Source organism: Malaclemys terrapin, chromosome 4 (genome assembly GCF_027887155.1).
Source record: "Malaclemys terrapin pileata isolate rMalTer1 chromosome 4, rMalTer1.hap1, whole genome shotgun sequence".
NCBI lineage: Eukaryota > Metazoa > Chordata > Testudines > Emydidae > Malaclemys > Malaclemys terrapin.
In genome coordinates this window covers 27,593,121-27,608,346 of record NC_071508.1, presented here as the reverse complement: position 1 = coordinate 27,608,346, position 15,226 = coordinate 27,593,121, and the positions used below count along the sequence as shown (strand labels likewise).

Below are 15,226 nucleotides of genomic sequence, written 5' to 3'. Positions count from 1 at the left end.
GAGATTGCAGTGGTTCCAGCCCCCAGGGAACTGGAGCTCCGGTCTCTTTACAGTGGTTTGGAGTTAGGGGAATAGATACTGGGTGAACTTTATTGCTCATGAAAATGCAAAGCCAAACAGCCGTGGCTGGAGCAGAGCAAAGCCTTGGCTAACGCTCCTCCTCCACTCAGCGCCGACCCACAGCCCCACTCTTGTTATAGCTCTGGGCGTTTCTGACCTGCTGCCTCCTGTCCGGCAACTTTCCTGAACAGAAGCCAGCTGGCAGGGCGCACAGTGGCCAGAGACCCCCTGGGACAATGCAGAGATATCACAGCTCGTTTCCACTGTGTCCATCCCAGGCCTGAATCCTGCCTAGAGAGAAGCTGGCCCAGCTGATCCTTCACACTACTGAGCTCCCTGCAAACCTGCAGCCACCACACCCAACCCCCTGGGCCAACAGTCCTGAGCAGGAGACCGGACAGCTGCAGAGAGAGGGCACTGCTATCTCCCGCAGAGCCCCCGCCCTTCTCCCTGAATCTCCTGCAGCCATTCACCCCGATCACGCCTGTTTACCTCCCTCTATCCTATCTCATGTGCGTGCCTGGGCCCCATCCTCATAACCCCCAGCCCCCCGCCAAGACACTGGCTGCTTTCGCCTTCCCAGGGGCTGGGGCAGCCCAGGGCAGGTTGTGGCTGCGGGGGATGCACCGGCCAACCCAGATTCAAAGAGGTCTGAGCCAGCAGTGTGTGTGGGGGGGGTCACCTCCACCTTCCCCATCTGCACCCCCCCATCCCCAGTGGTTTTGTAGTGTGAAGAGCATCACAGCACATCCCCTCCTCTCTGCCCCAGGAGGAAGATGGGGGTGGGGGTGGGAGGGGCTCCCGTTCTGCCATGCGCAGGGCTCACACCACGCCGGGCTGAGAACCTAGGACCACAGCTTGAGCCAGTCGCTGAGGGGCTACAGTTCAGCCTGCCTAGGGGGAAATCACGCCCCCTGGGGAAGAGTAGCCAGTCAGGGGTGCTGCAGACGCAGCTTGGGGTAACTATTCTCTCCTCCCCGCTCCCACCCTGTGAGTAACGGGATGTGCCCCCCAATACAGGGAGCCTGGCTGCAGCTCCCTCAGGCCTGGGAGGGCAGAACCCGAGAGGCTCACAGTGGGTCTGGAGGGGGTAGAGACTGGGGAGGACAGGCAGATGGGACGTCACTTTCATTTCCAGAGCCAATAACAGGCCCCCTCCTCCTCCCCCCCCCCCTCACACACACACACACACACACACACACACTTACTTTTTCAGCCTACATTAGCGCTGGCCCTGCCAGGCTGCAGGCACCCTGTTTTCAGTCTCACTCACCCCATCCTGAGAGGGCACTGCCCAGAGCCGCAGCAGGACTGCCTGACTTCCTAAGGCTGCGGTGACAACGGACGTCAGCCCATAAGGACTTTGTATCTAACCTGGCCAAGGGCAGGAGGCCACATAAACCCAACTGACAGGGAACCAGACCAAAGAGGCCCATCAGATCAGGGACGACCCCTTCCCACCGGTTCAGAGAGCCGACCCAGCGCCCACTGTTCTGGTCCGGCTCGGATCCCAAATCACAAGACACTGATTGTTCTTCAGATGCAGCAAATGGGCTGCTCACAAGACCGAAGGAGTCTTGGGTCCAGCTTGGATCAGGATGCTGAAGACTATTTTAGGTAGCACTATAAAGGCTATTGGATCAGCTAAGGTATTTATATGCCCCCCCTCCATCATTGTATGCCTCACGAAACGTGTTTACCCTCACCCCCATGGTACGGACAGGGAACAAAGCCATAGAGAGGCCATGTGACTTGCCCAAGGTCACACACAGAGTCTGTGGCAGAGCAGGGAATTGAATGCAGTTCTTCTAAGTGCCAGGCAAGCACCTTAACCTCTGGGCCACCCATCCCTATTTAGATGCAGGCCCCATTGAACAGGGTGTGACATTATTGACATAAACTGGGACCGTATAGATCATTGTTGCAACCAAGGTCCTGTAGTGGCACCCAAATCTGGTATAAAGGGGGTCAAATGGGGTGTCTAGGACAAGGTTATGGTTTACTGATTATGATTATGCTGTCTATATGTGTGTATCAGTTTTGTAGTTGAAGTTATGAATATTGGCTCTATACTGTCTGTATGGCAAACTTATGCTATGCTTCTGGGTGACATCCCAGACAAGCTGAGATTAGCTCTGCCTAGCCTGCTTGATGGCCCATTAAGGACCATCAGCTATACAATGGACCCATTGAGAGAAGGCAGATAAGCCTTGTAACTCAGCAAAGTATGCAGGGACTGGCCCATGTGACTCCAGACTCCATTTTGCTGTAATTTTCCACAGTAAGAACAAAGAGGTGTTCTTACACCTGGAAAAGACTATATAAGGCTGATGCCTCATCTCCATCTTGTCTTCAATCCTGCTTCATACCTCTGGAGGAACTTTGCTACAAGCTGAAGCTTTGAACAAAGGACTGAGGACCCATCCCAGCGGGGGATGTATTCCAGAGACTTGATTTGAACCTGCAGTTTATTCTATTGCTGCTGCAAGCCTGAACCAAGAACTTTGCCATTACTGTATGTAATTGATTCCATTTAACCAATTCTAACTCTCCTCTCTATCTTTTTCCTTTTATGAATAAACCTTTAGATTTTAGATTCTAAAGGATTGGCAGCAGCGTGATTTGTGGGTAATACCGGATTTGTATATTGACCTGGGTCTGGGGCTTGGTCCTTTGGGATCAGGAGAACCTTTTTTCTTTTACTGGGGTATTGGTTTTCATAACCATTTGTCCCCATAACGAGTGGCACTGGTGGGAGTACTGGGAAACTGGAGTGTCTAGGGAGATTGCTTGTGAGACTTGCGGTTAGCCAGTGGGGTGAGACCGAAGTCCTCCTAGTCTGGCTGGTTTGGTTTGCCTTAGAGGTGGAAAAAACCCCAGCCTTGGGCTGTAACTGCCCTATTTGAGCAATTTGTCCTGAGTTGGCACTCTGTTGGGTTCCGCCAGAACCGCATTGTCACACAGGGGCTTTTACTCCTGCTTCTGGAAGACCCTCCGTGCCAGCCACGTGGCCTTCAAGACACACTCCCACCCCAGGAAGGGCCATGAGAGCCCCACCCCAAGGAGCACTCTGTCAAGGGTTAATACTAGGAACATGCTGGATCCAGGCTGGCTGTGGGAGGCGGGAGAGGGTTTAATATGAACCCCTGGCTCCAGGCACCGAAGGACTTGAAACCCGAGGGTTAGAGACACTCCTGGGGTTAGCTTGAAGTCAGTTACACCCATGAGGGTACAAAAAGCCATTCGTTGCTCTCTTCCCTTAAGGGCTGGGGAGCTTCCCCATCTCTCTCTCCCCCCACAGCCCGCAAACCATTCCCCAGGGTTTAGAATACGGACCGGCAATGGAGGGTGTGCGACCAGGGCCAGACCGACAATTCCCGAGCACCTGCTCCATCCCCTGCACCTGGGGGATAAACCGAGCTGCCGTGAACTTCTCCAAGCGCAGACGTGACGTCCCACCTGCCCCAGCTCCCAGAGACCCACCTGACGCAACCCCCCCACCATTAAGATTCCCATCTAAGGCAGCTGCCACCTCCCCAGCAGCTCCCTGAGCAGCTAATTCCACTTGTAATTTGAGTAAACAATCAGCTAATTACCGCGGGAAAGCTTCCTCCCCACAGGATTCTGCACCTTCCCCACACTGGGATCAAAGCAGCAGGACACTAAGCCCACTATGGATCCCAAATGGAGGAGGCAGGGGGCGCGGCAGATTAGCTGCGGCTGCATTGAATTCCCTTCCGTGTAGGGAGCAGGGCTGCAGAGATAGCCCTCAGCCAGTCTAGCAGTGAGGGTCACAATGCAGCTCTGGGCCCTAGAGCCATGGGCCCAGGTCTGGTCAGCCCATCTTCAAGGAGGCAGAGCGGAGGTTCAGAGACAGGCCACAAGAGCTGCTCATCTGAGGGATTGGGGCTGGTGAGCGTAGAGAGGGGACGTGAGGCCAGTGTCCATAACAACAAATGGGGCACAGAAGGCTGGTCAGCCCCTGCTATTCAGCCCCTCTCCTAGTGGAAGGACGAGGGGATAGTCAATAAGATGAAAAAGCAGCATGTTTCAAAGAGATGGAAATACATATTTTTCACACACACACGCACGGCCTGTGGACGGACACAGCCTGTGGAACTCACTGCCACAAGATTTCACTGAGCCCCAAAGCGTAGCGGGATTCACAACAGTCAGGCATTCCTATGGATTGGCAAGACCCACCGGAGTTCTAGTGACAATTAAAGAGGCGGCAGATGTTGCCCCATGTCATGGCCCAGGGGCCAGCTAGGGGCTTTGGGATGCTCCCCAACTGGAGGATTTGCAACATAGGCAGCCTGCCTGCAGGTTTCAGCTCTCGCCAGTGGCCACTGCAGGGCCGCATCCCTTGGTCACTAGGGCCTCCCACCATGGTCATCTCCTTGGGCTCTCGTCAGCACCCATCCGGCACTTCCACAGCCCTCCCCAGATACAGGTGCTTTCTGTCGGTAACGCACCAGAGCCGGCTCTGAAGCAGGGATCCCAGCCTGCCGCCCCTTGGCCAGGGTTACGAGAATCTGCGCAGAAAGAGGCTTTGCCCACACATGCCAGTGCTAGGATCCTCTAAGGGTTATCACCCACTCAGAAGCCAGTTTCCACCACTGCTCCCAGTTTAAAAATCCTGAGATCATCACTGGTGTCCATGTTCATACTGGTCTGGTATCTTCCTTTAAAAAAAATTATTTATTCAACTGTTTCAATTTTTTTTCCCCTATAACAAACCAAACAAATGTTAGATGCCAACATCTACAATGAGTACAAAGACCAAGATCCTGGCCTGGCATCTCCCACACAATCCCAAGTCATCTTCTCTGCCCTGGGGGCACCCGGTGGCAGGGTCCTTTTAACATAGCAGCTGGCCAATTCTCATTCCGCCACCTGCACCAGAATGGCAGTAAGTGGAGATGGAATTGGATTCAACTCCTCCCCTGCTGCCTTGAAAAGCCCAGAACCTCTTTGGTTTGCCAGCCAGCCTCCTAGGAGATCTCAGACAGCACAGACAGCCAAGCCCAGACCCTAATCCTCTCCCCCGGCCCCTCACAGCCGATCTCTGCTGGTAACGTTAGCACCACCTGTGACAGCAGAGATGCCAACGCCCCATCCTGGGCAGGCCTGACAGTGTTTCTGCTCCCTTCTCCCAGCAACCCTGCTCCAAGGGGACATATGTTCTTAGCACAGCCCTGGCTTTTGCTCAGCATCACCCAAGGCCAGCAGGACGGGCTGCAATCGGCATGCACTCTGTTGGAGGAAAAGGCCCAGGTAGGGATGATCAAATTATGGAGGTAAATGCGTAGTTACGCAGGTGATGTCGGAGAGAGGGCTTTGGATTCTTTGACCCTGGGATGTTGTTCCAGGAAGAAGGATTGCTAAGAAGAGATGGGATCCACCTAACGAAGAGAGGGAAGAGCATCTTTGCAGGCAGGCTTGCTAACCTATTGAGGAGGGTTTTATACTAGGTTCACCAGAGTATGGAGACCTAAGCCCTGAGGTGAGTGGGATACTGGGAGGAGGGTGCAATCCTGATTCATACTGAGAAAGCAGGGCAATTGGCTAGTTATCTTAGGTGCCTGTACACGAACGCAAGAAGCCTGGGAAAGAAGCAGAAAGAATTGGAAGTCCTGGCACAGGAACTACGACGTGATTGGAATAATAGAGACTTGGTGGGGTAACTCATGTGACTGGAGCACTGTCATGGATGGGGATAAACTGTTCAGGAAGGACAGGCTGGGGAGAAAAGGTGGAGGCATTGCACTGTATGTAAGAGAGCAGTAGGATTGCTCAGAGCTCCAGTGTGAAAATGGAGAAAACCCAAAGACTCTCAACAGGCTTCAGTTTAGAGGCGAGAGCAACAAGGGTGATGTCGTGGTGGGCGTCTGCTATAGACCACCAGACCAAGCTTTCTTCGGACAACTAACGGAAGTTTCCAGATCACAGTCCCTGGTTCTCATGGGGACTTCAATCACCCTGACATCTGCTGGGAGGACAATACAGCGGTGCACAGACAATTCAGGAAGTTTTTAATAGGGTGTTGGGGACAACTTCCTGGCACAAGTGCTGGAGGAACCAACTAGGGGCAGAGCTCCTCTTGACCTGCTGCTCACGAACAGGGACGAATTTGTAGGGGAAGCAAAAGTGGATGGGAACCTGGGAGGCAGTGACCATGAGATGGTTGAGTTCAGGATCCTGACAAAAGGAAGAAATTGAGAGCAGCAGAATACGGACGCTGGACTTCAGAAAAGCAGACTTTGACTCCCTCAGGGAGCTGATGGGCAGGATCCCCTGAGAGGCTAATATGAGGGGGCAAGGAGTCCAGGAGATCTGGCTGTATTTTAAAAAACCTTATTGAGGGCACAGGAACAAACCGTCCCAATGTGCAGAAAGAATAGTAAATATGGCAGATGACCAGGTTGGCTTAACGGAGAAATCTTTGGTGAGCTTAAACACAAAAAGGAAGTTCACAAGAAGCAGAAACTTGGACAGATGACTAAGGAGGAGTATAAAAATATTGCTCGAGCATGCAGCAGTGTAATCAGGAAAGCCAAAGCACAATTGGAGTTTCAGCTAGCAAGGGATGTGAAGGGGAACAAGAAGGGTTTCTACAGATATGTTAGCAACAAGAAGGTGGTCAGGGAAAGTGTGGGACCCTTACTGAATGGGGGAGGCAACCTAGTGACAGAGAATGTGGAAAAAGTTGAAGTACTCAATGCTTTTTTTGCCTCGGTCTTCACAGACAAGATCAGCTCTCAGACTGCTGCATTGGGCAGCACGGTATGGGGAGGAGGTGAGCAGCCCTTAGTGGTGAAAGAACAGGTTAAGGACTATTTAGAAAAGCTGGACGTGCACAAGTCCATGGGGCCAGATGCACTGTATCCGAGGGTGCTGAGGAAGTTGGCTGATGTGATTGCAGAGCCATTGGCCATTATCTTTAAAAAACTGTGGTGATCCGGGGAGATCCTGGAAGATTGGAAAAAGGCAAATATAGAGCCCATCTTTAAAAAAGGGAAGGAGGATGATCCGGGGAACTACAGCCTCACCTCAGTCCCTGGAAAAATCATGGAGCAGGTCCTCAAGGAATCCATTATGAAGCACTTAGAGGAGAGGAAAGTGATCAGGAACAGTCAGCATGGATTCACCAAGGTCAAGTCATGCCTGACCAACCTAATTGCCTTTTATGATGAGATAACTGACTCTGTGGATATGGGGAAAGGGGTGGATGTGATATAGCTTGACTTTAGCAAAGCTTTTGATACAGACTCCCACAGTATTCTTGCCGGCAAGTTAAAGAAGTATGGGCTGGATGAATGGACTGTACGGTGGACAGAAAGCTGGCTAGATCGTCGGGCTCAACGGGTAGTAATCAATGGCTTCATGTCTAGTTGGCAACCAGTATCAAGCTGAGTGCCCCAGGGGTCAGTCCTACAGCCAGTTTTGTTCAATATCTTCATTAATGATCTGGATGATGGGATGGATTGCACCCTCAGCAAGTTCCCAGATGACACTAAGCTGGGGGGGAGGGGAGAGAGGTAGATACGCTGGAGGGTAGGCCTAGATGGATGAGTGACCTGGAGGAGTGACCTAGATGGATTGGGCCAAAAGAAATTTGATGAGGTTCAACAAAGACAAGTGCAGAGTCCTGCACTTAGGACGGAAGAATCCCATGCACTGCTACAGACTAGGGATCGAGGGGCTAGGCAGCAGTTCTGCAGAAAAGGATCTAGGGGTTACAGTGGACGAGAAGCTGGATATGAATCAGCAGTGTGCCCTTGTTGCCAAGAAGGCTAACAGCATATTGGGCTGCATTCGTAGGAGCACTGCCAGCAGATCACGGGAAGTGATTATTCCCCTCTATTCGGCACTGGTGAGGTCACATCTAGAGTGTTGCATCCAGTTTTCAGCCCCCCACTACAGAAAGGATGTGGACATATTGGAGAGAGTCCAGCGGAGGACAACGAAAATGATCAGGGGGCTGGGGCACATGATTTATGAGGAGAGGCTGAGGGAACTGGGCTTATTTAGTCTGCAGAAGAGAAGAGTGAGGGGGGGATTTGATAGCAGCCTTCAACTACCTGAAGGGGGGTTCCAAAGAGGATGGAGCGAGGCTGTTCTCAGTGGTACCAGATGACAGAACAAGGAGTAATGGTCTCAAGTTGCAGTGGGGGAGGTCTAGGTTGGATATTAGGAAAAACAATTTCACTAGGAGGGTGGTGAAGCACTGGAATGGGTTACCTAGGGAGGTGGTGGAATCTCCATCCTTAGAGGTTTTTTAAGGCCCAGCTTGACAAAGCCCTGGCTGGGATGATTTAGCTGGGGTCGGTTCTGCTTTGAGCAGGGGGTTGGACTAGATGACCTCCTGAGATCTCTTCCAGCCTTAATCTACTATGATTCTATATACTCACACAAGACCCAGGCTGTTCTCTCTGGCTACACATATCTCTCCACCCCACCTGCAAAGCTAGTGCCAAATTCAAACCAGAGCCAGCCCCTGTGGCTCTAGGGAGTGTGCACCCTTCCCACCTGACAGGGCAGAGGGGAGCAGCCCCAGCAGCTGTGGGGATAACAGGCGCTTGGCCTGGCCACGAGCGATTCAGCAGCCCGGTTAGGGGAAGGCTGCGTGTTTTAGCAGTGTGTTTAGAAGAGCGCCTGAGGTCTGGAGGTTGCAGGGTTTAAATAAACTTGAAATCTGACTCGACTTCCTTCCCCAATTTCACAAGCTCCATTTCCTGGCCCTTCTCGGGCACGCTCAGCTGCTGCAGGAAATGCTGGGCTACGGACTTTGAGGGTAGTTTTGTTTTTTTTTAATATTTGAAAAGTTCTTTGAAATGCAGCACAGATGCTTTTGTGAAGAACTCCCCTACCCCAAACCAGCTCTGGGAGGGCCAAATCCCCTGCCCGGCCTCCCCAGACCCCCCCCCCACCCCCCCCACACACACCAAACCCAGGGCACACAAAGAAACAGCAGCACTCAGTGGGCTCCATCACACCAGCCCCATGTGGATCTGCTTCCTGGACCTGGGGGCGTCCTCTATTGACACAAACAAGCCTGGAGGGCCGGCCTGGCCATGGGAGAAGGAGCCTGGGTCTGCTCCCATGAGCCCAGTGGGGCCTGGAGTCTGTCCACCATCGGCCGCACTGCCAGCCCTGTTCTGAGGGCAGGCTCCTGACAGTTCGCTGATGACGACCAGCAGGTCCTTGGGACTTGTGATGTCATAAACCTAGTTGTTCTGCAGTCATACACAGAGCCGTCCAGGGAAGAGAGACAACCTGACTCTCAGTGGTAAAAGAAGTAGGAAATCAGTCAATAAAAACAAAAATAGCAGCTTATAGGCCTTCCTCCTACTGCACGTCATTAGAGGAACCAAAAAAGGGGCCTAAACCCCATGGTTTGCTTGCCCTTCTGCCCTCAAGTTTCCAGGACAGGCCTGGCTCCATCTCTTGCAGCAGAACAGCAGGCAGTCCAGCCCTTGGGCATTTTAAATGGGAAGGAGGGTTTTTTTGCTTGCGTTATCACAAGCGAAGATTAAAAAGGCATCTGGATAAGCAGCAAGCTGGGGAGCCAACAGGGCCAGCTCAGCTACATGACCAGAAGCTGGCCACATCACTGCCTGTCATACGTAGGTAATACAAGAACACACCAGCACACCGCGCTGGCAGGGCTGCGCCTTGAACCAACAGCCATTCAAGAAAGCGCCACTGTCTTAGCTGGATTTTGCTTTGATGCGTAAAGTGCATCCATGTAACAAATCCGTCTCTCTCCCTATTGCTTTTGCAGGCTGGACTCTGATCTGGGATCAGGAGGTGTTGGGGGTTTTTGTTGCTGTTGTTGTTAAGGGTTTTGCTGCATTTCTGCAGATGGCACTGGGATTCCCCTCCCCCATGCATTGAAAACTCAATTCCACAGGTGTGGACTTTCCAAGCAGGTGCTGGAGCAGCTTCGGTGCTGTCCCATCCAGACGTTCCAGCCTGACAGATCCTCCCTACAGGGCCAGTCTGCAAAGCCCCTTCCTCCCCTCAGGGAGCCCTGGCTCCAGCACCGACTCTCACAAGGAACTGCTCACCAGTGGGCATAAGGGGTTAACAGCCTGGTCCAAACCAGAACCATGGGCTCCTCCTCCCTTGGTGCTGAAGCTCCCACTCCACATAGCAGCCACGCTCAGGCAGGTCCTGGGAGCAGCTCTCTTGGGAGGCCACAGTCAGGAGGGCCATATAAGCACCTCCATAGCTGTGCGGCCCCAGGATCCACAGGAACTGGTGGGGCCATGTAGCACAGTAGAAGCCAGGGATATCCCAAAGATCCCTGTGAATTCTGGGTCAGGGTGGAGCCATGGACTGAGGTGCAGGGTCTGAATGCTCAACTGCAAGTCCTGAAGGTCATGGGTTCGAGTCTCGCTTGATCTCACCCTGAAAGGCCACCTCCAGTTCACCCAGCTGCGTACCAGGTACCTGATCCATTGGGGCGGGGCAGGGCAGTTGGACGGGATGCTGGCCACATGGTTCTCTCGCCATAGCCATGAAACTGACCTGCCTTGATCGCAGCCCAATGAGCCATTGACTGGGCGAATTTTGACTTTGTGCATCCATGGGCTAAGGCGGAGGGTAGAACCTCTGGCCATTGCACCCCCTTCCTTCCCATGCCAAAGGCGGCTTTTCAAACCCCTCTGCCTTCCAGGGAGCCAGAAACTCCCAGATAGGGTCACGCTCCAGAGATGCGACTCCCCACTTCGGCATACGCAGGCACCCGTTCGTGCACAGAGCGGGGCATGCCAGAGTCTGGCTGCTCCCTGCTGGCTGGGGAAGGGAGGTTTAGTATCATTCCAAGGGCTGTGATCCACAATCTGATTGAAAATGGGGATAAAGCTCTCAACCTCCACCCCCCAGGGCAGAGTCATTAGTGTCTGTCTGGGTCTCAGCAGATAATGCGCTACAGATTTCCAAGTGCCCAGCACGGTTTGCAGGGGAGTTGGACAGCCTCCCCCCGCCAACACGCTGAAACCCCAGTCCTAGCTCTGTATTGGTATCAGGACCTTCCATGGCCCAGGCCGGTGTTTGGGAACCTGTCTGTACTGTTCCTGCACAGTGCTGCAATCCTGCCTCGCTGTCCCCTTGGACACCACTGGCCTCATTATTACAGTTTATTTCTAAATCCCCTCCTTTGTCCTGCCAATTCACCTTCAGCTTCCAATGCCTGCACCCCGCTCACCCCCCCCCCCCCCCCCCGTACTCCCAAACCAGCTTTCATTGGCCAGAGCAGCTGCAAATAGCCTCGCCCCTGAACCAATATCTGGAGCTAGGAGAGGCTCGTCTCTAAAGACAATGGAGCACAGGGCAGACTGGGTAAGGATCAGACTGAGAAACTGCAGAGCTCACACATACACACACCCCGGCCCTTCTGCTCACCCTTGGGCCACCGAGGGGTTTCAAAAGCCGCCTACCAGCAATGCCCTACGGGAGCCTGAGAATTAAAATAACCCCTCTAGTAGACACAGGCTAATGGGGATTAGCTGGGAGCAGGGCACAGGGCACAGCTGATTACAAAGGCCCACAATACTCCTCCTCCGGGACTACAGCCATCTTTTCACCTCTGAAAGGGGGAGCCCCCAGCAGCCCAGATTGGGGGCTTTTGTTAGAGGATCTGTCCTGAAAGAAATGCAAGATGAATGACGGGTGGTTCTCCAACCAGTGGGAGACCTCTGGGCTCAGGCACGCACAGAGTGTAGGGACACCAGTGCAAACCCCCATGGGAGACCATTTAAACCAGTGCAACACAGTAACAGCGCAGGTTACCTGAGTTAAGATCCCAGAGCAGACAAGGTCTCCCCCAGCAGTACCTAGCCCTCCCTCTGATGTCAGGGGCTTGGCTGCTCCACTTAAGGGGTTCTCATTGACTCCACTCCAGATTTACACCAGGTCAAGCTAGATCAGAATCAGGGCCACCAGGTTCATCCTCTCCTGAGCTGGGGGAAAAGGAAGAGTTGCCTCCCAGGTAAAAACACAGGAGATCTGGTTGGGCTGGGGTGCAGGGCAGTCCCTGTTGATGGCCATTTCTCAGACACGCTGCATTTAAAATGCTGCATTTAAAATAGTCTCTTGCATCATCAGTCTAGCATTAGCTGCCAGCTGTCTCCCAGAGGGGTCTGCAGCACTCCCTGAGGGCAGAGATCCCACCACTCACCCCCATCACAGAAGACAATGGAAAACAGAGTTTACCACTATAACCAGGGCAGGGACAAGAATTTGGAGAGACTATTGGGCCCTGTCTACATAGCCTGGCCCAATCAGATTCAAAACCGATTCAGCTGGACCATATTTCAGAGAATTCCTATGGAGACCAACTCCCCAGAAACACCAGGTTTAAATAACAGGGCTTCCAATCCTGCCTGTTAGACCGCCAGGATCCTCAGTGGTTTTAGTGCAAGCGTGCACCACACTGGGGCTTTAAGAGGGCCCAGGCCAGGGTCACTTGAACAGGGTGATCCAGCAGCCAGGCTCCCAGGTTTGGTGACCACTCAGCACAGGGCAGGTGGTCACCTCTGTGCAGACCGAGCGGAAGGGGAAGTGCTGCCCAGGGCCAGAAGTCAGAGCTCGTCCTCCACACCGGGACAGCAGCTCAGCCTTCAAAGGACTTGCACCTCTCCCACCTGCCCCAGCGCTGGTCTCCCCATGGAGCATCAGCTCCGGTGTGCTTTCCAAACGGTACCTCAATAAGGTGCACTTATACAGTGGAGTCTTCCCACCCTCACCCCACCCCTCCTTTCTTGGCAGCCAGCAGCAATGAAAATGACAGAGGGCTCCAGGATCCTAGCGGCTGCACTCAGAATATACCCAGCCCTGTGGCTTCAACAAAGAACCCCCGAATTTGACAAGGGCTCTGCAATCCTCGAGACCCAGTGCCGATATCTTACTAGAAATCTTACGGCAGTTTCTCCCCTAATGCCCCGTTCACCCTACCACCACCTAGAGCCACCCAGCACAGCTCACAGTAGTCCCATTAACTGCAAACAATGTAGGTGCCATTTACGGATCCCTTATTAAAAAAAAAAAATTCAAGTGCAAAATCTCTTCCCTATTGTTCCCAGGGCCAGGAGGAAGCACAAAGGATGCTGAAATGATGCACTGTCTCCGACCTTCCCACTGAAGCAGGAGACTCGCACCTTCGGGGCGGATAAAGGGACTGCTGCAGCCACATTTGTCACTGATTACATTTAAAACACACAAAATGGCCATGAAACAAGCAATTTGAGGAGTGAAAGCTGCAAAGCGGAAACCCGCAGGGAAGAACGAAGGTAAAGCCGTATTGACGTTTAACAATGACATTTGGGATGTTCTCCCCCACCTCCAGAAGGCCACTCAGACCCAGGGAAGAGGAGGGTCCTGGTTACAACAGATTAACACCAAATTATTACAAAAAGGAGCAGCTCTTGCCAAACAAAACAAAACAACCCCCCACCCCCCAAACTGTCAGGCCAGGAAACAGATTTTTGAAGGATGGAGATAAAGGGGGTCATCCAGCCCTCAGGGGAACAGACAGCTCTTTCGTTGTACAACCCGGGGCTTTGTTTGGCTACAAAAATATAACAAGGACACGCAAGTCAGAGAGGAAACCCAGCAAACTGGTGTGTGAAATACAGGATTTCCTCACTGGTTATCTTTTAGAATGGTCAGCACCGCCGGATTGAAAGAGAGAGGCGGTGAGCAGCCCAGTGTTTTCTCAGAAGACAGAACAATATTGATCTGTGCATCAGAAATACACATCCTAGAAAATACACACACAACCCCCTAGGCAATAACCAGAACAATATGGAGCTGTGGAGGCACACAGTCCCCATCCTGAGCAGTGCCTATCCAGACACCAGATAAAGCTCACACAACCCACCCCCAGTGCAAGGCACACAACAGACCAGTACTGATCTGCACCCCAGCCCCATACAGCACCCCCAGAATTTTGCACCTCTGTTTAACCCCATGAAACCGCAGCAGCAGGAAGGGGGGCGAGCCTGCAGAAGGGGCTGGAGCAATACAAGGTAGCTTTGTCTGCCCCCCTGCATCCACCTGCCCCCCTCCCCACACCCATCACCCCACTTCCCAGCGCCAGCCCCGCACCGCGGCCGCTTACCTCACCGCCACCTGGACGCAGCAGTCCCCGGGGGTCGCCATGCCAGCGGCCTCTCACCACCCCAGCCGAGGCGTGTCTTGCAGGGGGGACGGGGGTCCCGGGGCCGGAGCCGGAGCCGCCCCGGTTCAGTTGAGGACGGACACAGCCAGGGGGTGTGTGCGGCGGCTGCAGGGGGCGAGGTCATGCTGAGCTCCGGCCGCGCGGGGCTGAGCGGTGCGCTGCTCCATCCGCCCCCGCGGAGGGCTGCGGAGCGGGGCGCAAGCTCCGCCGTGAAACTGACAAGCGGCGGAGCCTGCAACTGAGCCTTGCGTCGGGGCCAGTCCCGCTGCAGAGCGTGGAGCCGGACCAATCCGTGCCGGAGAGGGCGGGGCCGGGCCGGCTTTAAAGGGCTGGGCACGAGGGTGGGGGGCTGTGGGTGTCACTCACACGGTGTCACACCCACCCACTCACACCCCCGGCTTTAGGGGATTCAGCTGAATTGGGCCCCAAGCCGCAGCTCTCTACCCTGCCCCCAGCTCACTCCCCCCTCCTCCTGTCCCCTGAATGCTCTGCCCCCTGCTCCTCCCCCTCCCCTGCTCGCGGGAAGTCTGAAAAGGGGAGACATGGCTTAGTCCGGCTCCGGCTGCCCGGCCCGGCTCCAGTCCCGGCCCCCCGGCCCAGCCCCCGCGGCACAACTCCAGCACCCCCCACCCGGCCCCCGCGGCGCGGCTCGGCTCCGGCCGCCAAGGGACTCCGGCGAACACGGCCGGAGTGTGGCTCGATTCCTGGGGGGGCCGCCCCTAAGAATCGGGCTCCGCTCTTGCTAAAGCTGGCCACACACACACCCCTCCCCCTTGCAGCTAGCAGGTGTGAAAAATTGGGACGGGGGTAATAGATGCCTATATTTTAAAAAATCCCAAATATCGGGACTGACCCTATAAAATCAGGACATCTGGTCACCCTAAGTTCAGTTCCAGAGCAGAAGTTGGCCCAATAAACGCTATTCCTTCACCCACCCGTCTCCCTGGTGAGTGTGAGAAAGACCCTGCCTATTCCCCT

At 54.0% G+C, this 15,226-nt stretch overlaps 1 protein-coding gene across 4 annotated transcripts in view; it reads right to left on the bottom strand.

Annotated features, from left to right (window-relative positions):
• Nucleotides 1–14,418, bottom strand: part of KIF21B (kinesin family member 21B) — an 80,702-nt gene extending 66,284 nt beyond the window's left edge. For all 4 annotated transcript variants that reach the window (XM_054028353.1, XM_054028354.1, XM_054028351.1 and 1 more), the window contains exon 1: nucleotides 14,189–14,418. In XM_054028353.1, coding sequence (XP_053884328.1) covers nucleotides 14,189–14,229 — 41 coding nt within the window. In that variant the 5' untranslated portion in view covers nucleotides 14,230–14,418. The remainder of the gene's footprint in view (nucleotides 1–14,188) is intronic.
• Nucleotides 14,419–15,226: the final 808 nt, after the last annotated feature.